General features: G+C 32.7%; 1 protein-coding gene across 1 annotated transcript in view; it reads right to left on the bottom strand.

Annotated features, from left to right (window-relative positions):
* The window catches only part of LOC134694138 (uncharacterized), a 38023-nt gene extending 17845 nt beyond the window's left edge, over window positions 1–20178 (bottom strand). Inside the window, exons 1-4 of the mRNA XM_063555134.1 lie at window positions 20131–20178; window positions 18865–18966; window positions 6348–6452; window positions 935–1030 (exon numbers count right to left, since the gene is read on the bottom strand). Of these exons, the coding sequence (XP_063411204.1) occupies window positions 935–1030; window positions 6348–6452; window positions 18865–18966; window positions 20131–20178 (351 nt within the window). The remainder of the gene's footprint in view (window positions 1–934; window positions 1031–6347; window positions 6453–18864; window positions 18967–20130) is intronic.
* Between the last annotated feature and the right edge of the window lie 6461 nt (window positions 20179–26639).

Raw genomic sequence — 26639 nt, 5'->3', positions numbered from 1 at the left:
CTTTCACCTTTTCAGCAGGCATGTTTTTACCATTAATAAAATAATTAACTTTGTCGGGAACAAGCTTCACTGTTGACTGTTCTACGGTCGGCTTTTCCCAATTTCCATTCTCAATTTCATTATTTTTGTAATGCCAAACACTATCTGTTTATTTTTTAACAAAGTATTCGATTTGATTTGTTTAACTTGAACATTTCAAATTACAGAGAAGTCTAGATTTAAACAATTGTTTACTGAACATATACCCCGTAACTAGAGAATTGACGCCGCTAAAATTCGACCTTTATCTGTATTTTGCGGAAATAAGCATCGTGTTTCAAGTATTAAGAACAACACATTTAATAATTACATGCGTTCTAAGCGCTTTTCTGGATTTACTTTCATCATACACACTCAAAGCCAAATATTTTAAAGCTGAGGATGTATATGTATCAAAACAGTCGAGGCGGCATGTGCAAAAAATACCTAAAAAAGGTCAAATTCATCTATGGGCAACTTTGTACGAGGGAGTTAAAACCTTAGTTACTTTATAATTTCAAAATTTATAAACGAACAATTTTAGAAGGGTTTGTTGTCAATCATGTGTGTACCGAAATACTGACTACTGAGCTTATCTAGTCTTCATAATATTTGATAGATACACACTTAAATTATATAATGGAAACTAATTTTGGGACGATAGTTCGAAAAGACTAACGAACAAATTAAGGTAAAAGTGAATGCCCCATAAGCTGCCTCGGGACATTCATCGGTAAATTCCAGACTGTATGAAAATGTTATCAGCAAAGAAAAAACTAGTTCGTTTGTCAAGTTGTCTGTAAAATGTTGGAAAATTTCAGATATTTATTAAATTTGATGTTGATAAAATTCAGTATAAATATATACTGTATTCTCTTTGATTATTTCTTACAATTTGATTAGACAGAACATGTACCTTGAGGAAACTCATGACTTTTTTCTTTTCTTTTTTCTGCTTAGATGAATAGTTGTAGTTGTCTTTATCTGCAGCCAGATCATATGGAGTGTTACCCTAAAAAAACAATCTCAAACCTGTATCTATCAATTAAATTCAGTTCATTTTTACAACAATTTAAAGCAAAATACAAGCAGCATTTGTACATTTTTTTATGGAATTTTTTTGACATCTATTATGATAATATCCTTATCAGAACTTATTCAATAAATTTTGTCTTCAGCAAACTTAGTGTATGAGGTTCAAGTCTAATTTTAAGATTGAAAAATAGTGGTCAGTGCATCGGACTACTAACACAAAGGTTACTGGTTCGATCGCCGTTCCGAGGAAAATTTTAGGGACTGCATTTCCGGTACTCCTTTAACACTATTTAAGAATATTGTGGTCCGTCGGAAAGGGGTGATAAATTTCGGACCCGTTTTAGAGCGTCTCTTGCACGTAAAAAACACTCTTGTAGATTTAAAAAAAGAACAGGCTAATGCTGCTACAAGGCAGCACTCGCACCCGCAAAGTGGAAAGGAATTAATATATGTTGGATTTAATTGTTTCCCAATCCACTATAAATAAATATGTTTAAATTAATAGTTCTAGAACAACAGTCAATGTAGCTGTGTGTTATGAGATTTCGAAGATGTTTCTGATTAATTATACTGTTATTGCCAAATGTCAAAGTATTATAAGTACATTATTTGTGCAGACTTCGGTGTGTCTTCATCTTTAGTGTTTAATTAGTAATAATTCATAGCTAATGATTGTGTCTTATAAAAAAATTCTTAAGATAAGTAATAGATTGAGACTGTCATATGATTGATCGACAAGGTCAAATTTTTAGTCTTAGATTGTTGATGTTTGTATCTTTAAATCTTTGATGGCTGCTGGAAGTACCTGCTGCATATCGTTATTATCTGGTTAGTGGTATTAGTACATAAAGAATGTCATGTTTTTACTGTTAACTGTAAGTTGTTCATTGTGTCTTTAGAATAAGACTCTTCCATTTGTTGATAGCTTGTAGTGTCTGATAAACGTTGTTATGTTTTAAATGAATGACTTAGTTGTTGTCTTTACAATTATCGTCGATTTTGTGTGGTTGTTGTTAGTGTATAATGCCTGTCAATTATTTGTTAAATGAATAAGTTGTTGCTTGTGTTTTATAATAAGTGTCTAGCTGGTAGTTGGAAGTGTCTGAAGGCTATATTGTGTTTGGTCTGTGATTGTTATATGTTGGTTCGTGTCTTTATAAATCGTGTTTTGTTAAGTTTTTTGAAGTTTCCAATGACTGACCTGTGTTTGATGTGTGAGTATTTTTTCTAGTAATGACTTTCAAACTAGTATTGAAGGCTGTTGTATGTGCCTGATTGCTTATGTGTTTCTTTGGTGATTACAAGTTGTAGCCTCTGGTTTTATACTTAATTTCTGATAGTTGGCATTTGTTGGTAGAGATTGATAGTGTCAAGTTTATGATTGGTGATTATGAGAAATAAAAGTGCCTTTGATAACTGATATTTGTGATGGCAGTCGTGTGTTTGGGAGAATGTTTGTGGCTATTTTTATCTTCCAATTTAGTAGTAAGGGGCTGCTGATAATTTCTTGTGGAATATTATGATTGTTTGCACATTAGTGTCTAAAAAGTTAGTCTCATATGATCGTTTAATAGTAGCAGTACCTGATTACTGCCAACTGTGACTGCTGATTGTTATCTGTGTCTATTTGCTGTTTTGAAAAGTGCTTGTTTGCTGTCATGTCTTCAATTGGACGTAGTAATTTGTTCGTTTTAGTTAAAATAATTGGTTGTTAGTTGTTCCTGACGGTGAAATGTGCTCAATAAAAAGTCCTTGGTCTGTCTTCTTAACTTATTTCAATTGAATGTTTGGAATGACTAATATTTTTTTTATCTTTAATTAATGGCTGTTAGTTGTTGGTAGTGTCTTTGTATATGATTTGGTTTTAGAAATACATGATCTATGCCTTGTGTTTGATAAGTGATTTGTTTTATTGTTGGCAGTGTATTAATAGTTGTTATCAAGCGGTTGTTTGTTGTTGATTGTTCCTGATAATTGTCATGTGTTACTTAGTGACCGTAAGTTGTCGGTCGACAGTTGGAAATGCCTTATGCCTCTACTTAAAAGTATACAATGATTTGAAGTACTTCCTTATGGCTACCTTATGTTAGTATAAGGTGTTGCTTGTGTATTTACAATACATATCTTGTGATTGTTGGTATAATATGATGGCTTTTCTATCTTTTTAAATTGATATCTGGAAATTGTTGTTTATATCTTTACTATTAGTCTAAATTTGGTACCTGATTGATATTAATTGATTGTGTCTTCCTAATTAACAACAAATGGTTGTTGGTTGTTTACGATGGCTTTTATATGTTTGATTAGTGATTATTAGCTATTGACTGTGTTTTCAAAACTAGTTATCAGAAATGGTGATTGTGACTAAAGAATTTGTAGTAGTAGCAAATGATTATTGGCTGTTATTTGTCTTTGTGATTAGTATGTGCTTGGTTGGTGACAGTTTCTTCACGATTAGTTTCAAATGAATGCTGGCTGTTGGACTACCTCGCAGCTATCATGTGATTGATTGTTGACTATTTTTGACATCATTTACATATAAATTACTGTAGGCTGTTAACTTGCATAGTAGTTATCATCTGTTTGATTGTTGACTCTTTTAAATCATTTTCAAATGCTTGTTGCCTGTTGTAGTGCTTGATAGTTATCATGTGATTGATTGGCCATATCTTTCTTTATAATTACTTTCAAATAGTTGTTAGTTATCGATCATATGTTTGATTTGTTACTGTGTTATTAATGATGATATAAGGTTGAATCTATGCAATAAGTGTCGCATTAGTTGATGGCTATCGTATGTTTGTTTTACATATTCGTAAGGGGCTGAGGCTTTGTGGTTGTGTCTTTAAAGTAAGGGTTAAACATGTTAAACTGATTATAAGTAGTGCCTGATTGTAAAATTTGTTTGATTTGTGATATTACAGCAGTACTATAAACATCTCGTTTTTGTCTTTTCATCATTTATATTTTTGTCATTTTTCTTTACAATGTGTTTAATGATTCGTGTTAAGGTGGTATGGGTGTCTTCCTCCATCTTGGATTGTAAAACACAGAGAATCAAAGGTCCATATTTTCTATCAAGTTAGCAAAATGAAATGCAGGAATGCAGATATTTAATGAGAATTTTCATTCAGAAGAACCAATTTATAAGAATATAACTTACAAATATTAATATTTTTGCAAATGTTGATTAGTTTTGGGTTTTATTTTTATTTTTTTTAAATTGGCATTTCAAGGGGAGATAACTCCAAAACAGTGCATTTTCTGAAGGATTCTACATGACATTTTCCTATTTTGTATTTTAGCCGGAAAAAACGTACGGTGACCCTATCTTTTCTGTTGATATTCTCAAAGCATTGACTGAAAGCTATCTTTTCCTTAAGTATTTAACAATTCTATCATTTTGTTTAGTTTCTAATCACAAAATGGTGTTTTTTCCTGTATAATCCATACAAAATCTGTCAATTTGTCACGTCCTGTAGCTTGAGAAAATGCACGGTGACCTTTCATTTTTATTATATTTTTCAACATATGTCAATAGATACTACATTTTGGCAAAGTATGAACAAATTCTATCTTTTTTATTTTCGACTCCCATACCACCTTAAGTTGCCTTCTTACTGTCAAGTGTTTGGTTCGTGACTGGGTTTTTTTAATGATCGATGGCTTTTTACAAAGTCTAAACAGTAAGTTTTAATTGATTACTGAATGTTGCCTATATTCTCGACAGGTAACCATAAGTTTTTGGCTGTTTTCACAATTAGTATTTATGTAAATAGATATAGGAAGATGTGGTGTGAGTGCCAACGAGACAACTCTCCATCCAAATAACAATTTAAAAAAGTAAACCATTATATGTTAAAGTACGGCCTTCAACACGGAGCCTTGGGTCACACCGAACAACATGCTATAAAGGGCCCCAAAATTACTAGTGTAAAACCATTCAAACGGGAAAACCAAAAGCTGGTTGATGAAGATTTTGGTGATCGTCACTTATCTTATAAGAGGTTGTGATTATTTGGACTGATGAAGGGGTTTGTATTTTTAAAATTGGTGTCTGAATGGTTGCTGTTAGTGCCTGCTGACTGTCCTGAATTTCTTGATTTCATGATTTTATATAAAGAAACACTCTGGTCATAAATGTGTGTATTACTAGGTAACATACAATGATAAACATGAATTATAACACAATCAATTTTGGTGACATATACAACAGTATTAACATATCAATGGCTATGTAGTGATTTGTTATTATATTTTTTTTTATATAACGAGGTTGTTTGTTGCATCTCGCTACCGTCATGCGTTTGATTGGATACTTTGTATCGTATATCTTTCTGCTGAGTCGTTTGTCTTTAATGTCTGGTTGTGGTTGGTTGTTTCTGGCTACTGTCATTTGTTAGAATAGTGACTTTGAATGTTTTTTTGTGATTGAAAGTTGTGTGTCTTTATTTTTTTTGTTTGGCTTCTGATATGTAGTTTGATTGGTAACTTTGCATCTTTTATGTTTGACTATTCTTTCTCGATGTCACTAATGTTAATTTTTGATGATATGTTTAATTTGTTGTTTATCATGTTAACTGTTTGCTTTTGAAGTATTTAATATGTTGATATTTAATATGTTCATCATTTATTCTGGTAGTAACTCATTACTGTCATGCATTTGAAATCTTGCTTTGAATGCGGGGTATTTCATTTTTAATGTTTTGATTTCAGTGCAATGAAGGAATTTGGTGTTTGTAGCACCTGGTTAATGTTATTTGATCTAGTGTCTATGTATTCACAATTTGGAGTTTAGTATGGCGTTCATTATCACTGAACCAGTATATATATTTGTTTAGGAGCAAGCTGAAGGACGCCTCTGGGTGCGGGTCATTTCTCGCTGCATTGAAGACCTGTTGGTGACCTTCTGCTGTTGTCAGTTCTATGGTCGGGTTGTTGTCTCTTTGACACATTCCCCATTTCCATTCTCAATTTTACAAACACTAATTATGTTTATGCTTTAGCGTATGACAGCGTATCATCAATATTGTTAGATTGGTAGAAACGTTTGTCCCTGGTTTGTTTTGTCAATTGTTGACATTCCTCTTTTTGGATTCTAGATGTTAACATTAAAAATATGAATAAAAAACTATTCATCAAAATTGAATATATGCAAGAATGAAAACACATCAAGAAATCATATAATTGTCAAAATAGGTTTTCAGTGATATCTTAACACTTGTTATATAATGTTAAATGTTATATCGGGTTTTATAACCTAATATGACCTAGCATGTAAAGCCAAATGTTACCTCAGATGTTATAACAAAGGGACTGATTCCTCCTTCTTCTATCAACCATTTGGTGACAGGTAGTTGTCCATACTGAGCAGCCAAATGTAATACTGTTTTTCCGTTCTATTATATTAAAATTGAGTCTATTAATTTAAAGTAATAATCTAGACAATATTGCATACTTTATAATATCAACAAAATACGATATTTGTTAAAATATCCCTGAAGTTTTGAATATCAATATATAAATTTCCTGTGCCATACTGGAAAATATTGTGTAATTAATATCAAGCAACATATATATCATATCAGAATTAGCGGTAAAAACTCAGATATATCAAAACTCCCATTAGAAATGTCATGATACAAAAAAAAATATTCTATGACATTTAAGAACAACTTATACATTGTTTTATCAAGATGCGTTTAAATAATATCAGCTGACAATAAATAACTTTGTATACAACTTTACAAATTGTGTTGTGTATTGAATAAAGGTAACAGTAGTATACCGCTGCTCGAAAGTCATATTTCACTTGAGAGAAAACAAATCCGTGATACAAACTAAAATACATCAAATATAAAATTAAATCAACGAAACAAAAGTAACATTAAAGTGCCAAACAAAAAAGAAACGACAACATGGACAATGAAAAATACACAGATAAGAACTATAAGATAAACCTGTCTGATTATATTATTCATCATAAACAGGGATAGAACAAGACAGAAGATATATATTTCGAAACCTTGGATCTGGCATGTTTATTACATCCGATGCTGGCCAGGTAACAGACAATATCCAGGTGTCCTTTCACTGCAGCTTTAAATAATGGCGTGTGTCCATTCTGAAAAATAATTATATAACGGACATCAACACTTGTGTCATAAACCGGACACCGTTAAATAAATACAGGTAAAATAATATTGCATCTCACTTGAATCATTTGTCAAACTTGAATAACAAAATGACCAATCACACTATTAATTACATTTTATATTAAAAAACAGTGCTTTGTTGTGAGATAGAACAGCTTGTGCTAGTGATCAGATAAAGGAGAATATCCATGTGGCTTTTCTGTGCAGCAAGCAATAGTAGTGTGCTCTCATTCTGTAAAAGCAACTTGAAACGGACATCAAAACTTGTTTCATAAGGGGGAAATTCAATGTTATAAGAATAATCTTGGGTGTCATCCTCAGAGGTTAGTGAATACGGAATACTACCATTATTGGTGCATGAATTGAAGGCGTCATCTTCAGTGGTGTTTCAATTTATGTTGTCATCATCAGTGGTGTGTTAATTAGGGACATCACCATGATAAGTTGATGAATCTATGGCGTCTTTAGTCGTGTGTAAAAAGGTATATCGCCATTATGGTTTGATGAATTGAAGAAGTTAGCATCAGTGTTATGTTATTAATGGATATCACAACTATTGGTTTATGAATTTGGAAGGTTATCAGTGGTGTGCGAATAAGGGATATCAGCATTAATGATTGATGATTTGAAGGAGTCATCATCAGTGGTGTGATAATATATAAATTATTTCATAGGATTTTTCATATCAGATGTATTATTAGCAAAAGAGCAGAAGGCTCGAGTACTGATATTGACAGAGGGCTAGTAATACATCTGATATGAACAATGACATGTTATGATATTTTTATCATATGCTTCAATAATTATCAAAAGGTCCAGGCTGACAATTTGATACGTCAGATGCATGTTTCGTCTACATAAGACTCATCAGTGACGCTCAGATCAAAAGAGTTAGAAAGCAAAATAAGTATAAATTTCAAAATTTAAAAGTGAAAATTTTACGGACGTTGGACTGCCAATGTAAAATCTTTCTATCATAGGTCTCAACAGACGTGGTAAAAACAACAGTATAATATATTTTTATATTGCCAATTAAAAAGAAACAACAAAACATTACTAGCACTGTTTCGAAACTATGCTGGAAACTTTTAAATATGCATTTATTGTATCATTTATTATTTCATGTTTTTTGCATTTTTCATAATATATGCGATTTCCTGTTTCCTTAAATATTTGTTTGTTTTTGTAGTAATTTCTTAAGTTTATTACTGAAAACGTACCTTTGAAGTTTATTTTACGGCATCTGACGAATAACATCGGAATACTATTCGATCACGTTACGGAAAGGCATGTGATAACAGTCAGAAGCATGTGCTAATTGTATCATATCAGCCCTCTAAAAACCTTTCCGTATAAATGGAATTCGGGTAAATTTAATGTTTGTATCATCATTTGGGGTGGATGAATTAAAGGCGTCATCGTCAAACTGAGAGAATTAGGAATATCATGTATGATGTATGGAGTTATCATCAGTGGTGCACATATTTTTAATATTACCATTATTGGTGGGTGAATTAAAAGAGTCTTCATTAGTTGCATGTGAATTAGGGATATTACCGTTTTTAAAGAAGAAATTAGATGAGTCATCATCATTGATATGTAAATACGAGATATCAACATTTGCTGTTGGATGAATTGGGGAGTCATTATAAGTGGTGTGTGAATTAGGAATATCATCATTCTTTATGAATTTCCTCTGAGTATTTTAGTGATTTGACTTCCTTATTTTCAGTTGGTTGTGAATAAGGGATATATTGTGTAAATGACAAGAGAAAAAAATAGTGTAGCGTGAATTTATTTGGCTTAACTTTCAATGGTTTGTGAATTTAAAAGTGTTCATAGGAAGTGATGTGTGCAATGAGGGGGTAATCATTATTTCTGTATGAAATTATTATATTTTGTTATCAGATGTCTTAAATCAAGTATGTCTTACCATCTGTATTCTATGAGTTCAAGGTATCAACATTAGAAGTGATCGAATTTATGTATCAACATATATAAACTTTGGTTGTAGTCATCAGGGGTTAACTTAATTTATGGATTAGAGGTTACATTAACATGATTAACTGCTGTTATATGTAGGATGTTAACATCAGTGGTACCTATATCTAGTTGTTGTCGTCAGTGGTATCTACATATGTAAAGTGTACCTTTAGTGTTGTATGGATTTTGCGCGTTACTATTAGAAGTGTGATTTTTCAGGGTTTCTCTCTCCAAAGGCGTATGAATTAAAGATACCAACATCAGTGGTGTGTATTTTTAAGATGTCATCATCTGTAGGTTTTAATTTAAGTTGGCATCATCAATGGTGTTGAAATTTAAGATGTCTTTATTAATACAGAGGCTACAGGCATATTTCAGACAAATTGTTCACATCCTGCTACAAGCATGAAAATTACTCTTTTATTTCAGATAGGGAGGCATTTGATATAAATGTCTAATTACCGGTTATTTCCAAAATGGCGGACATCATACTTAAATCAGCCCTATGTCGAAGGCTAGTATGTGAAAAGGTGTTATTATCATGCTACTAACGTAATATTTGGTATCAACCTTTGTAATATTCTACTTTCCAATATATAATACATATAAGTTGTCTTTAAAATCCTACTTCCGGTAAAATATAACATGGCGGACATAGTACTAGAATAAGCCTATTTTTAGGGAGGGTAAATGAAATGTGCTTTAATGTATTGCTTCTATCATTATATTGTGCAGAAACCTTTCTTTTGTGCTTCTCATGGATACAATATATAAGACATATCTCTTTAAAAACCTTACTTACGGTTATATAAAAAATGGCAGGCATACGAATATCAATTTTCTATTTTAATATTCAACTTTTTTTAACATGTAAAGAAAATGTTTTTTCGGTTGTTTTTTTGTGCCTGTCATTAAACTTTTGGCTACTATTTATCATCAAAACCAATATGGCGTAAATTTCTAAAAAGAGTCCTCAATACATATCTTTGATTAAGAGTTTTATATAGATTGATTAAAACAAAATAAAATTCTCAAAGTACTTGAACATTTTTCAAATTACTTCTATTTGGCAAAAATACATGTTTATTCACAGTCACCACCACATGCAAACAAAGCAGTGTACAGGTGACCTGATTTTCCACATTGTCAACGACCGCGACATCCTCTGTATCTGTACCTTTTTTGTACGAATACGTTGTCAATTCCAATTTTGGCTTTAATATAACGGTTTAAGAGAGCGCCGCCTATTTATTGACGAGGCGTAAGAGTAGATTTGACGCTCTCTATGCTTGATGAGCGCACTACAGTGTCGTCTACTGACACGACGTGATCACTGTCTTTACAAAGAATGAGTTTGAGTGTTGTGGTGTTTTACTTAGTGGAATGTCAAAACACTTAGAGTGATTCTTTACTTGCTTTTCCACAATATTTGTTACGTGGTATTCTTCAAACTTCTTGGCAGTTATGGTTCTCTAAGGACGTGCTTTTTTGAGAAACTCGTCTGATTCAAGCGCGGGAATCAGTCCCTAAACCTATTTGTAAATAAATATCAATTTCTAGCTTGTTTGTCTAGCATGTGTCTGGAGGTCTTGCAGTTCCAGTCGGACAAGCATATTGGAGACACACAGTCCTCTCTTGACTTGTAATATATGGTGATAAATCTTGCCGCTTGACATTGTATCCTTGCTTGCTTATTTATTTTTTTTACCGTGTAGGGGTCCCATACTATGACTCCATATTCCATCGTTGATCTGACGAGCGAGATGTAAGCTGGGTTTTTTTTGCAATCTTGTGGGCAGTTTTTCAAGTTTCTTTTTTGAAAGCCTAGTGTTGAATTTGCTTTCTTTGCCACGTTTAATATGTGGGTGGTCCATTTGAGGTCTTCCGAAATTCGTAGGCCTAGGTACGGGTCATACTTGTTTTGTTGTAATACTTGTTCATTTAAGCTGTAGATTTTATGGCTTTTGTTTCTGATGCTAAGGATGTTGTATTTGTTGGTATTGAACCGTGTTCTCCTGTTCATCCACAATGTACAAGCTTCTGACAAAATGATGAGGCCTTAAACAGAGTTTTTTTAAAAGTGATCCCCTTTGTCCCTTCACCATCCATTAGCGCCTGAACTGGGTAGCATAAGAGCCAATTCCAAGCTCGTTCCCCTGAACACCTGCCTCAGTATATTGCACGTTTTACATGCTGGAAAAGACTAGACCAAGTTGAGGGAATACCCTCAATAAGTCTTCCCTTTTGCGCAAATAGTTATTTTCTTGTTTTGTATTTGTATGATCTTACAGTTAAACCTCGATGATTTAGGCTGATCAATCATCATTCTTTATGTTAAAGTCACATTTTCAAATGCCATCAATGTCTCCCACGCAGTCTATTTTTTTTCCATTTTAAGCAATCAGAGAACCATATAACAACCGGCTAAAACATGGATCACAATAAGTGTGTGTAATCACTCATTGCCAGGTGCATTTGAAAGGTCATTAATATTTATTTATCCCAAGCTTTTTGCCCTCCCAAACACAATCCATAGTTCATCTACCCCTGTCACGGAATAGCAAAACAGTAATGACAGCATCACCAATAATGACTATTCGAATCATGACTCGTGCAAGTTCGTGTTTCGTTGCATCAGACACATGCACCATGATTCTATTGTCAACCTCCTAATGTGAACATGGTGATAAACTTGAAATACATCACGAGGTAGATAAGATGGAATATCCTCATCATTTGTTATAAGAAGCAAGAGCTACATTTACGGGAAAGAGAATACACAGACGAATCCAGAGTCAAAATAAAATCCTCAAAATTGGCAAAATTTTCTGACAGATGACGGCAATAAGAAAGAACTTGTAAGTTTACATTCGCAATAGCTTGTTCAATACATTTTGATGAAAATGTAGTTGTAGGAACAATTGCTCAAGATGTTCTGTGTTATCCACCACATGATGATGTTTCAAGCTTAGCACCATGTTCACATAAAGAGGCTGACACTTGAATCAAGATGCATGTGTCTGCTGCAGTGAAACACAGACTTAACTGAGTTATGTCTCGAACAGTCGATACTGATACTGATGCTGCTGACATTGCTGTTTCACTATTCAGTGACATATTTGTTTTTCGTTCATTCTTTAAGACCGTTAGTTTTTTCGTTTGAATTGTTTTACATTGTCATTCTCATTGGCAATCATAACACATCTTCTTTTTTACATATAGGTGCAGACGAGTTTTGGCTTGCATTTGGATGTGGGAAAAGCTTCAGATAGATATCTATCCATTACCTTTCAAATACACTAGGCATTGAGAGATTACATTAAAATTCAGTTCAAGAGAAGTCCGAGTCTGATGTCAAAAGAAGTAACCAAAGAAAATAAACAAAATGACAATAATACATAAATAACATAAAACTACTAGCAGTTAATTGACATGCCAGCTTAATTGTTATCATAAACCTGTTCTTAACAGTTTTGGGTAAAGTCAGGGGTTAAACAACACCATTAAACCTGTATCATGGTGTTATTTGATTCAATTTGATGCAATGCAAACAATAATGGTGTGGATCCAGCCTGTAAAAACAGACTTAAAAACTTTGGTCATAAAGTTAACAATGTTGTGTTATAGATATAAGTATATATACGTTGTGTACACATTTAAAATTGAAAGAATTATAATTTATACTGATTTTTTTAACAAGTTGTTTGTTTTTTATGAACCACTTAACACAAATCGATGATGCTAAATAGTCTGGAAAGGAGAGTTGACATGATTGATATAAAAAAACTTTTGAAGAACACAAAAAGACTACTTATGGAAAGGAAGTTGGTATAAGCAGAAACAAAAATTAGAATCTACACTATTCTGGTATTCTTATTTCCAGTATGAGGACAAACTTAAAAGCACTAGGTTGAAGTATATATTCACTATGTAGATAATTCAAAATTTGGTAACTGTTGAACGCATCTATCTCATCGAACTAGAGATAAAGAATACTACAGATACAGTTAAGTCGGCCTAATATCTTGACATATAGAAATTAACAATGAGGGTCGGTTGAAAACAAAACTTTACGACAGAAGAGATGATTTCAGCTTTCCAATTGTGAACTTTCAATTTTTAAGTAGCAACATTCCAGCAGCACCTGCATACGGGATATATATCTCCCAATTGATACGATATTTCCGTGCTTGCATTTCCTATCAAGATTTTTTTGACAGAGGGTTGCTGCTCACAAGGAAGCTATCAAAGCAAGAGTACCAAATGATAAAGTCGAAATCATTCCTTTGTAAATTTTACGGACGCCATCACGAGTTAGTTGACCTTTATGGAATAACCGATAAATGATATCGGGTATGTTCCTTACGTCGTACCTACAATCCCCTTCCCTTTTATGAATGTGACCTGCCGAAGTAGACTATTTACCGGATTTCTTATCACATAAACAACACGACGGTGCCACATGTGGAGCAGGATCTGCTTACTCTTCCGGGGCACCTGAGATCACCCCTAGTTTTTGGTGAGGTTCGTGTTGCTTATTTTTTAGTTTTCTATGTTGTGTCATGTGTACTATTGTTTGTCTGTTTTTTTCTTTTTCATTTTTAGCCATCACGTTGTCAGTTTATTTTCAATTTTTGAGTTTGACTGTCGCTCTGGTATCTTTCGTCCCTCTTTTTAATTTAAGATATTTAACTGATCAATTTTTAAAGATAAACTTTTATCACCTGGTGAAAAAAAAATATATAACTTGAACAAAAACCCTGAGACACCAGAGAACTTCGATTTGACAACACTAAATCAAATATATCTTAATACAGATATTAGCAAAACTTGTTTTCGTAAGCTTTTAGAGATTTTCAAACTAAATTTTCGTCATTTCGAACAATCTCAATGTAATTTTATTAAAATTGCTTTATCTTGGTTAAGGTTGATCTGACTTAGAAAATATATATCATCGCCTTGTATCTAGCGTCCTCATCACAGTCAAGTTGTATGAGATAACGAAGGTTCTCCAGCTGTCCATTTGCAACAGCTGGCAGCAATGGTGTGTTTCCACTTTGTAAATCAAAATCAAAACAAAAATCAAAACTTGTGTAATAAAGTTGGCAATGTTTTCAATTTAAATTGAGGTACCATCATGAATGGCGTTTGAGTTGAGGGCTTCATCATCAGTGATGTGTAAATAAAGGGATTTAACTACTATTGGTGGATAAAATTAACGTGTCATCATCAGTGGTGTTTGAATTTAGTGGCATTGTTATTAGTGTGGAAATGATATATTTTTTATTTAGTATGATGAGGACTAAGGCTGTTTATTTACTATTATTCAGTTAATCTAACATCTTTATCACAGCCGACTGTGATCAGACAACAGAGGATCTCAAGGTGGCCTATAAAAGCAACCAGCAATAGTGTAAACTGAACACGAAACAGACATCAAACTTGAGTCATTAAGTGGACAACGTTTTGTTATGAATATATTTTGAGGGTGCCAACATCACTAGCGTATGGATAAAGGGTATCATTAAAGTGCTGTGTGAATAAGGGATAACACAATTACTGATACTAGTAGATGAATTGAATATGTCAACATCAGTGGTGTTTGATTTTAGAGTTTCATCATGTAAAATCAACACGAAACAGACTTCAAAACTTATGTTATTAAATGGACAATGTTATATTATTCACATAATTGAGGGTGTTATTATCAGTGGTTAATGAATTCTGTAGGGATACCATCGTTATACATGTCATAGGTGGATGAATTGAAGGCGTCATCACCGTAGATGTGTGATTTAGGGATATCTATATTATTGGTAGATGAATTAAAGACGTCATCATCAGTGGTGAGTATATCAATGATATAGTAATTATAACTGGATAGATCGAAATAGTCATAAGTAATGAGAGAATTAAGGATAACACCATCAGTGGTCTGTGAATTGAGGATAACACCATTTTTTCTTCGTCGCTCTTTGATGAATTGTGACTTATCATCAGTGAGGTGTTTGAAAGGGATATATAAAAAGTAAAATCACAAAAATACTGAACTCAGCGGAAAATCAATTTGGAAAGTCCATAATCACATGGCAAAATCAAAAAAACAAAACGCATCAAAAACGAATGGACAAGAACTGTCATATTCCTGACTTGGTACAGGCATTTTCAAATGTAGAAAATGGTGGATTAAACCTGGTTCTATAGCGCTAACCCTCTCACTTTAATAACAGTCTCATCAAATTCCGTTACATTTACATGATGCGTTAAATAAACAGTCACAATCAATAAAATAGTCAAAATATGGGAACATCAGTCATCATCGTATAACAATTTAACAGGACACAACAACATATACTATCTACGAACACATGGATTGATTTGAGTGTCTGACGTCAGAAAAATTATATACGTCACATAAATTTGTCGTTCAATGTGCATACAATAGTTATCAAAAGTACCTGGATTATAAACAATTTTAAAATTTACATAGGCAATGAGCGCAGACAGGGTTAAAAAATCAAAAGTATGTAAGAATAAATTACAGAAATCAAACTAGTCCAAAAGTTATACATAGAATTTATGAGAATCCAAAACTTTTAAAAGGAACAATTTAACAGGACACAAAAACCTATCCACGAACACATGGATCTACTTGAGTGTCCGACGTCAGAAAAAATATATACGTCACATAAATTTGTCGTTCAATGTGCATACAAACAATTTTAAAATTTACATAGGCAATGTACGCATACAGGGTTAAAAAATCAAAAGTATGTAAGAATAAATTACAGAAATAGACCGAGATTCAAACTAGTCCAAAAATTATACATAGAATATATGAGAATCCTAAACTTTTTAAAGGGAACAATTTAACAGGACACAATAACATCTACTGTCTAAGAACACATGGATAGATTTGAGTGTCTGACGTTAGAAAAATTATATACGTCACATAAATTTGTTGTTCAATGTGCATACAAACAATTTAAAAAAAATTTTCATAGGCAATGTACGCATACAGAGTTAAAAAATCAAAAGTATGTAAGAATAAATTACAGAAATAGACCGAGATTCAAACTAGTTTATCATCAAAAGTGGTGTGTGAATTTGAGATATCACTTTTGTTGGTTGATTGAAAATGTCATTTCAGTGGTGTTTGAATTTTAGGTGTCATCATTAGTAGTGTGTGAAGCAGGGATATCACCATTTTGAATTGACAGAGTCATCATATGTTGTTTGAGAAACAAGGATATCACCATTACAAGTGAATAATTTGAAGGAGTTATTATCAATGGTGTGTGCATTAGCACTTTAATCATTATTGAATGATTTAACGAGGTCATCATGAGTGGTGTTGAAATCTCGGATGTCCTCATCAGAGGTGTTTTAATTTAGGCGTCACCATCAGTTGTGTAAAATAGGGATATCACCGATTTTCGTTAATGAGAGTCACAATACACTATTTGCGAATTATGTATACCACCATTAATAGTGGATGGATCGAGCTTCATCATCAGTGACGTGTGAAATAGAGTTATCACCATTTTCGATAGATTAATTGAAAAAGTCGTCATCGACCTGCGAGATTAAGAATATCATAAAATTGAGAATGGAAATAGGGAATGTGTCAAAGCGACAGCAACTCGACCATTGGGCAGACAACGGCCTAAGGCCCCCAATGGGTCATCAATGTAGCGAGAAACTTCAGTCTCCAGAGGCGTACTTCAGCTGGCACCTAACTAAAAATGCATACTAGTTCAGTGATAATGGACGTCATACCAAATTCTGAATTATACACGAGAAACTAAAATTAAAAATCATACCAGATTAACAGAGACCAGAGCCTCCTGACTTGGGACAGGCGCAAAATTGCGACAGGGTTAAACATGTTTTTTTTCATATCTTAACCCTCCCTCTGTACTTTTAGCCAATGTAGAAAAACGAACGTTCAAAATTACGCACAGTAACACTCAGTGAAAGAGAAGTCCTAGTGGATGGAAATCATCATCAGTCATTATTAGTGGATAACTAGAAGGAAACATTAACAGTGGAGTGTAAACTATAGATATCACCATTATTATGGTTAGAAAAAGTCATCATTAGTTGTAATTCAATAAGAAACATCACCATTATTGGTGAATTCATTAAATGAGTCATTATAATTGTATGCGATTTAGGGAAATCACCCTTTTTGGAGGATGAGTTGAAGGAGTCATTAACATCATTGAGTTAATTATAAATTTCATCCTTGTAGTGATTTAAGGATACCAACACCAGCGGTGTTAAAATTAAAGGCGTCATCATAGGGTGAGTTTAATAATAATTTGTCATCATCAGTGGTGTTTAAATTTGGATGTAATCATCAATGATGTCTGAAGTTCAGGTTTCGTCTTAAATGGGTTTCAATTTACCATGATACCATCAATTGTGTGTGTATTTATGTCACCATCAATGATGTTTCTATCAGTGGTTTTGAAGTTTATCATGCCATCATTAATGGTGTGACCATCAGTGGGTTTTGAATGTACCATGTCATCACTTTCATTTTTATGCCAATTTACCATGTCATCATCAATGGATGGATGGATGGATGGATGGATGGATGGATGGATGGATAGATGGATGGATGGATGGATGGATCGATAGATCGATAGATAGATTGATAGATTGATAGATCGATAGATCGATAGATAGATAGATAGATAGATAGATAGATAGATAGATATATATAGATAGATAGATAGATAGATAGATAGATAGATAGATAGATAGATAGATAGATAGATAGATAGATAGATAGATAGATAGATAGATAGATAGATAGATAGATAGATAGATAGATAGATAGATAGATAGATAGATAGATAAATAAATAGATAGATAGATAGATAGATAGATAGATAGATAGATAGATAGATAGATAGATAGATAGATAGATTATTTCCCGTGAAATCATGAAGGTACAAAGGTTACTGAGAAGTTTAAAAATAATATACATGAAAATAAAAATACATTGAAAATTTGGAAGATTGTCAGAATAGGTATATTGAGTAATTCATATATTCTTCATAAATAAACAAAAAAGAAATGCAATCTTGATCAACCAATTATGTTATAAAACATGTATGTTAATGTCTTAACCGTTTCAAGGATGCAATAGGACAAGACAAGTGAAATAAAGTCTCACTTTATTAATTGTTATAAATAACAGATGTTTTACATTAGAATTGTACCATTCGTTTTATCTGACAAACCGGTTCTATTAAATTAAGGTGAAATCAGAAGTTTAACTTATATTCAAAAACTATATAGAATGACCAGCCACACTTGTATTTATATTCAAACACCACTTTTTATACAACTATCACTTATTTGTAAACATTTAAAGATGTGAACATCAGATCTTTAAAATCAATATCATCTGTTCAAACTTGTTCTAATCAACTCAAGGTAAAATCAGAGTTTTGCAATATGATATGTTTAAAAAAAAATATATTAAACTGTTAGTACGTCTATTATCTCATTTAGTTTGACGATTGAAATGTAAACAATATTTCTTAAAATTTAAACAGTACTGTTGTCAATTAAACTTGTCTAATTAACAAAATACATTTACGTTGATTCAATAAATAGATAAGAAGGATCAGACTGAGTAAATTTTATCTATAATCACCTGGGTTGTTCTGATTTCTCTATCACAGCCAACTGTGATAAGATAACGAAGGATCTCCAGGTGTCCATTCTGTGCTGCACACAGTAATGGTGTCATTCCTCCCTATAATATAAACATAAAACAACTTCAAAATTTGTGTTATTAACGGGACAATGTGTTGTAATAAATATCTATGTAAACTAAAAGAACTAACTTTTTCTGCTGTTATTATTGGTTTTTTTTATATGGTCGGGTTGTTGTCTCTTTTACACATTCCCCATTTCCATTCTCAATTTTAAGATTTATATATTTATAATTATTATCCGAACTGTCATCTAAAAATTATATATTTGTTTATTAAAAGTAAAAAGATCTACATTACTGAATGAAGAATGACAAGACAAATGAAATAAAATACTTTACATACTTCTGTCAATTATTTGTTAACACTAAACGATGTTGAAAATAGGATCTGAAACTGCGATATCATCTGACCAAACCTGTTCTAAGCAGTTGGTAGTGAAATCGAAGGTTTACAAATATTTTTGTTTTGGTTCAAAAACACAATTGAACATGTTAAACCTTTCTTAATATCATGTGTATTACCTGATTCGATTTGAAGATTGAAATGTTAACACTATCTTTTTTCATTCGAACGAGTATGTGTTCTCCACTTAAAAAGTAAAATCACAAAAATACTGAACTTAGAGTAAAATCTAATCGGCAAGTCCATAATCACATGGCAAAATCAAATAACAAAACACATCAAAAACAAATGGACAAGAACTGTCATATTCCTGACTTAGTACAGGCATTTTTCAAATGTAGAAAATGGTGGATTTAACCTGTTGTTTTTAGAGTTAACCCTCTCACTTTCAGTCTTGTCTAATTCCGTTATATTTACATTGATGCGTGAACTTTACAGACATATTACATAAAATAGTCAAAATATGGGTACAGCAGTCATCATCGTGTAACAATTTGAAAATGAACAATATAACAGAACACTGAAACATGATGATCGGATTCAGTTCGTTACCATCAGTGGTGTGTTATTTTAGGGTTAGAATCTTCAGTTAAATGAATCAATGACACCAACATCAGTATAGTGTATTTTTAATGTGTCATAGTTATCTGAGGTTTATTTAATTTTTCATTATCAGTGGTGTTAAAAATCAAAATGTAATCATCAATGGTGTACGTAGTAAGGTGACATAATTAGGGGTGTATAATTCACCATGTTACCATCAATGATGTAGCCATCAGTAGTGTTCGAATTTACCATACCACTTTCAATGGTGTGACCACTGGTGGTTTGCGAAATCCCCATGTCATCATGAATGGTGTGACCGATCAATATCAGTGGTTTGCAAATTTACATCAAATTAATGGATTATTATTATCTAAGGTGTATGATTATTAGATGTCACCATCAGTGATATTTTTAATGTAGGATTTCACGGTCATTTGAGTGTAATTTGGAACGGTTTAATCACCAGAGGTGTGTGAATTTAAAGGGTCTCAGTGGTTTGTAAATTTAGGGTGTTGCCATCAGGGGTGGGTGGATTAAGGGGGTAACTATCATTGGAGAGACCAGAAAACTATAGAATAGCGTAGCGAAATGACCGTCACTATAGATTAGACTTTTGTTTTCCATTTTTAAATGGTTAACACTAGTCATTTTAAGGACCGTTAAAACGTGCTGTTCAAAGAAGTTAGGGCGTAATAATTGTGATTTGCAAATATAGGCTGGTTTCATGAGTGAGTGATGTTTCAATTTAAGATGTGATCATCAATGGTGTTCGTAGTAAGGTGACATAATTAGGGGTGTATAATTCACCATGTTACCATCAATGATGTAGCCATCAGTGGTGTTCGAATTCACCGTACTACTATCAATTGTGTGACCACTGGTGGTTTGCGAAATCCCCATGTCATCATGAATGGTGTGACCGATCAATATTAGTGGTTGGAGAATATACATCATTTCAGCGTCATTTGCGTTTTAATTAGTTGTTTGCGAATTTTCTATCTCATCAGCAATGTTTTTGCTCGCCAGTGGTTTTCTAATTACCCTATAATTATGTTTCACCATTTTTCAATGTCAGCATCACTTGTTTGACCATGAGTGGTTTGAGAATTTACCATGCCATCATCACATTTATTTGAATTTAAGGCGTCATCACTAATTTCAATTTATCACCATCATAAGTGCATGGATTGAGTACGTCGTCATAATTACTTCGCGATTTAGGGTGTCATCCTTAATCATGTTAATTTGATTGGTGTGTTAATTAATGGAATCTGATTATCTAAGTTGTCTGATTATTAGATTTCACCATTAGTGATATTTTTAATTTATGATGTCACCATCATTTGAGTGTAATTTAGAACGGTTTAATCACCAGAGGTGTGTGAATTCAAAGGGTTTCAGTGGTGTGTAAATTTAGGGTGTTGCCATCAGGGGTGGGTGTATTAAGGGGTTACTATCATTGGAGAGTGTATATAAAGGATGTCATCATCAGTGGTTGGTGAATTAAAATGGTGTCATATTTAGTGGTGTGTGAATCTAAAGGAATTCACCATCACTGGTATGTGATTTTAGGGTTCCACCATCAATGGCATGTGAATTTAGGGTGTCCGCATCAGTGGTGTGAGAAATGGATACCAACATTATTAATTGACCAATTGGATGTGTCAGCATCAGTTGCTGTTTATTAAGGGTCAAAATTAGTGTTGTGTGTATTCATTTGGCTTATTTTCAATGGTTTGTGAAAAAAGAAGTGAATCGATATCAGTGGTATGTATATAAAGCGTGTAATCATTACTTGTATATGAAATTATTGAATGTCATTTTTTAGATGTACTAAATATAGGGTGACATCAGTAGTTTTAAATTTAAGGTATCAACATTAGTGGTGCTTGGATTGATGATGTCAACATCAGTGGTTTGTAGTATTTGATTGCATATTCAGTGCTTAAGTATGTATGGTGTCAAATTCAGCCGTGATTGATTTTAGTGCGTCACAATCATTGGTGTTATATATAAAGAGTGTTAACATTAATTTTGCCTTTATTTTGATTGTTGTCGTCAGTGGTATGAGAATATAGGATGTTACCTTTAGTATTAATTGGATTAAGGTTGTATTATCAGTCGCGTGATATTTCAGGGCTTCATCCTCCAGAGGCGTATGTATTAGGGATACTAACATCAGTGGTGTGTAAATTTAAGTCGTCATTAACCATGTCATCTGGTAAGTTTTATTTTAATTTGTAATCAACCATTGAATTCAAATTGAAGATTTCTTCATGACTATTGTATAGAATAAAGATGTTACCACTGGTATTTACATTCTTAAATGGGCTGTTCCTTTCAGTGATATTACAATTTTGAATTGAATCACCAATGGTGTCTGATAGGTGTCAATTGGTTTTAAATTCATAATATTACCATACATGGTGTGTGAATTAACCATGTTACCATCAGTGATGTGTCTATCAGTGGCTTGCAAATTTTTTTGTCATCATCAATGGAATTACAATCAGTAGTTTGCAAATTTACCATGTCATCATCAATGATGTGACCATCAGTGGTTTGCGAATTTTTTCATGTCATCATGAATGATGTGAACATTAATGGCTTGCGATTTTATCATGTCGTTATCAATTGTGTGTCCATCAGTGGTTTGCAAATTTACCATGTCATCATCAATAATGTGACCTTCATTGCTTTACAAATTACCATTGTGTGACCATCAGTTGTGTGTGAATTTAATAAGTCATCATGACTGGTATGTGCAACTAGAGCTTCATCATAACTGATTTATGACTTAAAGTTGTCAACCACTAGTAGCCAGATTTAAGTCTGAAACGGTCATTTTGGTCTGATCAAGTCTTAATCGACTTAATTTACTGTTAGGGACAAACTAAAGACCTGTTAAGACCCTCAGACTCTGTTTAGATCTATCGTGTTTAGTCAGATCAGTCGTGTTAAGATAAACAAGACAGATTATTCTAGCATTCGGTATGAATTTAGGGTACCACCATCAGTGACGTGTAAATTTAAAGAGTGTCACTTTCAGTGGTGGATGAATATAAAAGGGTGTCAAAATCAAAGGAGTATGAATTGTAAAGGGTTCTATCATCAGTGGAAAGAACTGGTGAGAATTTAGGGCGTGAACATAACTGATTCGTGGTTTTATGGTGTCTTCATAACGAGATGCGAATTTTGAATGTCAGAATTTAGAAGACGTGAACTTAAATGGCTTCATAATTAAATTATTCTGCATAAACAACAAATAAATGCAATGCATTGATTAATCAACCTGATAATGTAAAATAAACTTATTTTCTAATGTATAAATCATTTGTAACAAGAATGCAGAAGGACAAGACAAGTAAAATAAAATCCCACTTTATAACATTATATCAATTATTTGCTATCATTAAAATATCTTTCACATTAGCTCTGTTTGATTAATATCTTCTGACAAACCTGTTCTACTATAAAAAATAATAATTTGGCAAAATCAGAGGTTAGCTGTTGTTTGTTAGCAAACCAAATTAAACCTTAATCAAGTTCATTATCTGATTCAGTTTGACAATTAAAATCTTTTATTTTATTCTTACAAGTTTTGGTTGTCCATTTTACCAGGCTGAGTAACAACATGATTTTATGTTGATTAAGTATGAAATTTGGAGTAGAATCAGACTAAAAATAAATCAGAAAAGTATAATTTTTCTTGATCAATAGATGAATAATAACAAGATGACTACCAATAAGATCTGTATAATTGACAATATTTTATTAAAGATGTTAGCATCTTTTTTTCATCCGCTGCTTATCAACAAGTTATATCATAGGTTCAAAAAATAATTTGTCGGCTATTTGAACTCGCTCAATGTAGTCCTATTTACAGTTTTATGTCCGTTAAAACTGTCTAATTAACCATATAATTTAATGTAGTTCAGTGTAAAGATGAGTGTTATCAGTCTAATAAAATACATATAATCACCGTGTTCCTTGTCTCTTTATCACAACCAAGTTGGATGAGACAACGGACGATCTCCAGATGTCCTTTTGCAGAAGCAAGCAATAGTGGTGTGTCCCCACTCTGTAAAATCAACATGAAACATAAATCAAACTTGTGTCATAAAGTTGGCAATATTATGTTATCAATATAAATTGAGGTACTATTATGAATGGCGTTGGAATTGAAGGCTTCATCATCAGTGATGTGTTAGTATAGGGATTTCACCACTATTTGTGGAAAAATTGAACGTGTCATCAGACATCAAACTTGCCTCATAAAGTGGACAATATTTTGTTATGAATATAGTGTAAGTATACCAACATCACTGACGTTTGCATAAAGGGTGTCATCATAAGTGCTGTGTGAATAAGTGATAACACGATTACTGATACGAGTAGATGAATTGAATATGTCAACATCAGTTGTGTTTGAATTTAGATTTTCATCAATATTATATTTTACATATAAATTGAGGGTGTTATTATCAGTGGAGAAAGAATAGTATGGATAAATTGAAGGGATCATAATCATCGAAGCTGTGTGAATAAGGAATATCAACATTATTGGTTGATGAATTAAAGGCATTATCATCAGTGGTGTGTGAATAAGGAACATAATAATTATAACTGGATGAAATGAAATAGGTTATGAGAGAATTATGGATAACACCATCATTGGTTGGTAATTCGAAGGAGTCGTCATCCGTGGTCTGTGAATTTTGCGTGGATACATTATTGGAGTCATCATGAGTTTCTTGATAATTAAGGATTCCTTCATCGCTCTTGGATGAATTGAGACTTATCATCAGTGTGGTGTTGGATAGGGATATTACTGTTATCGATGGATGAATTGAAGGAGTCATTATGAATCTGCAACAATAAGGGTTATAACCATTATCGATTGATGAACTAAAGAAGTAATCATCAGTGGTGTTTGAAGTAGAGATAGTACCATTATAATGGATGAATTAAGGGAGTCATCATCAAGCTGAGGTAATAAGGAACATCAACATTATTTTTGAATGAAACCAAGAGATCAACATCAGATGTGTGTGAATTAAGGTATCACTATAATTGGTTGGTGAATTGAAGACGTCATTTCAGTGTTTGAATTTTGGTTGTCATCATGAGGGGTCATCATATGTTGTTTGAGAAACAAGGTATTCACCATTACAAGTGGATGATTTGAAGGAGTTAGTATCATTGGTGTGTGCATTAGCGCTATAACCATTATTGATGAATGAATTAACGAAGTCATCATGAGGGGTAATATATCGAGTGTCAATATCAGAGGTGTTTAAATTTAGGGCGTCATCATCAGTGGTGTGTTATATAGGGATATCACCATTTTGTATGGATGAGGCGAAGGAGTCACCATAAATTGTTTGAGAATATATATATATATATCACCATTAATATTACTAGTGAATGGATCGAGTTTCACCATCAGTAGCGAGTTGAATAGGGATTCATTTCAATTCTCAATTTTATATCACAATCATTGATGGATGATTTGAAGAAGTCATCATCAACCTGTGACAATTAGGGATATCACCATTATTGATGGATGAACTCAAAGAGTTATGATTAATGGTGTGTAGAATAGAGATATCATCATTATTGATGATGGATGAACTCAAGGAATCATGATAAGTGTTGTGTCGAATAGACATATCATCATTATTGATGGATGAATTCAAGGAATCATGATAAGTGTGGTGTCGAATAGACATATCATCATTATTGATGGATGAATTCAAGGAATCATGATAAGTGTGGTGTCGAATAGACATATCATCATTATTGATGGATGAATTCAAGGAATCATGATAAGTGTGGTGTCGAATAGACATATCATCATTATTGATGGATGAATTCAAGGAGTCATGATTAGTGGTTAGTGGCTAATACCACATTCAATATGGAACATGACATGTAATTATCTATTTATTACATATTTTCAAGCTGGAGTTAAAAGAAAGCACAAATCAAAGTATATTCAATATTTTTAACAAAAATTCAAAAAGTATTTGAAGAAAAAAAAGAGTATCGCAGTTTATAAACACAATTCGTATCACATTTAAAAAATACAGTTTGTGAAAAAAATAACAAATAAGAAACACTTAAAATATTATTTCTCAGAAGTACAAATATAAAGTGTTACATTTCCGAATTAATGCCGTGGAGGAATACACATTAGCGCTATTTCGAAATCTGTTCCGCTTGAACTCTCGTTATACAAGTTGAACAATCACTTTTCAATGATGCAGTCAAATATTTTCTATTATGACGTCAACATTTTACTGGATTTTTGTGATGTTCAGTAATGTCGGACAAATAACTTTCTCCACTTTTGATTTAACAGTTTTTCCTGCTACAGCAGATTCATACTTTTTTTATTATTTTTTTTCAAAGTGTTCTCATTTTGTATTTCTTATATAAATTCACTTGCATTGTCATTTGATAATGACAGAAACCTCTCCCAATCATCGAGGAACTTCCAATGACATCTTGTTTATGAAAAGGTTTTGATTGACAGGTTACCGGATGTCAAATTTTAGGGCTCGATTTTAGATTTCGAGGGCTAATATTGATATTGCCCAAGAGGGCAAATAACCAACATTAACTAACGGCTATTATTGTCAATGCAAAAACGTAAACATTTGTTCAAACTGTGTGATAAATATGAACATCATCATTACTGGTTGATGAATAAGAAATATCACCAGTTATGTGTGGACGAATGAAAGGAGTCATCACCAGT

This window comes from Mytilus trossulus, chromosome 13 (genome assembly GCF_036588685.1).
Source record: "Mytilus trossulus isolate FHL-02 chromosome 13, PNRI_Mtr1.1.1.hap1, whole genome shotgun sequence".
Lineage (NCBI taxonomy): Eukaryota > Metazoa > Mollusca > Bivalvia > Mytilida > Mytilidae > Mytilus > Mytilus trossulus.
The sequence above is the reverse complement of the archived record's forward strand: the minus strand, read 5'-3'. Positions and strand labels throughout refer to the sequence as shown.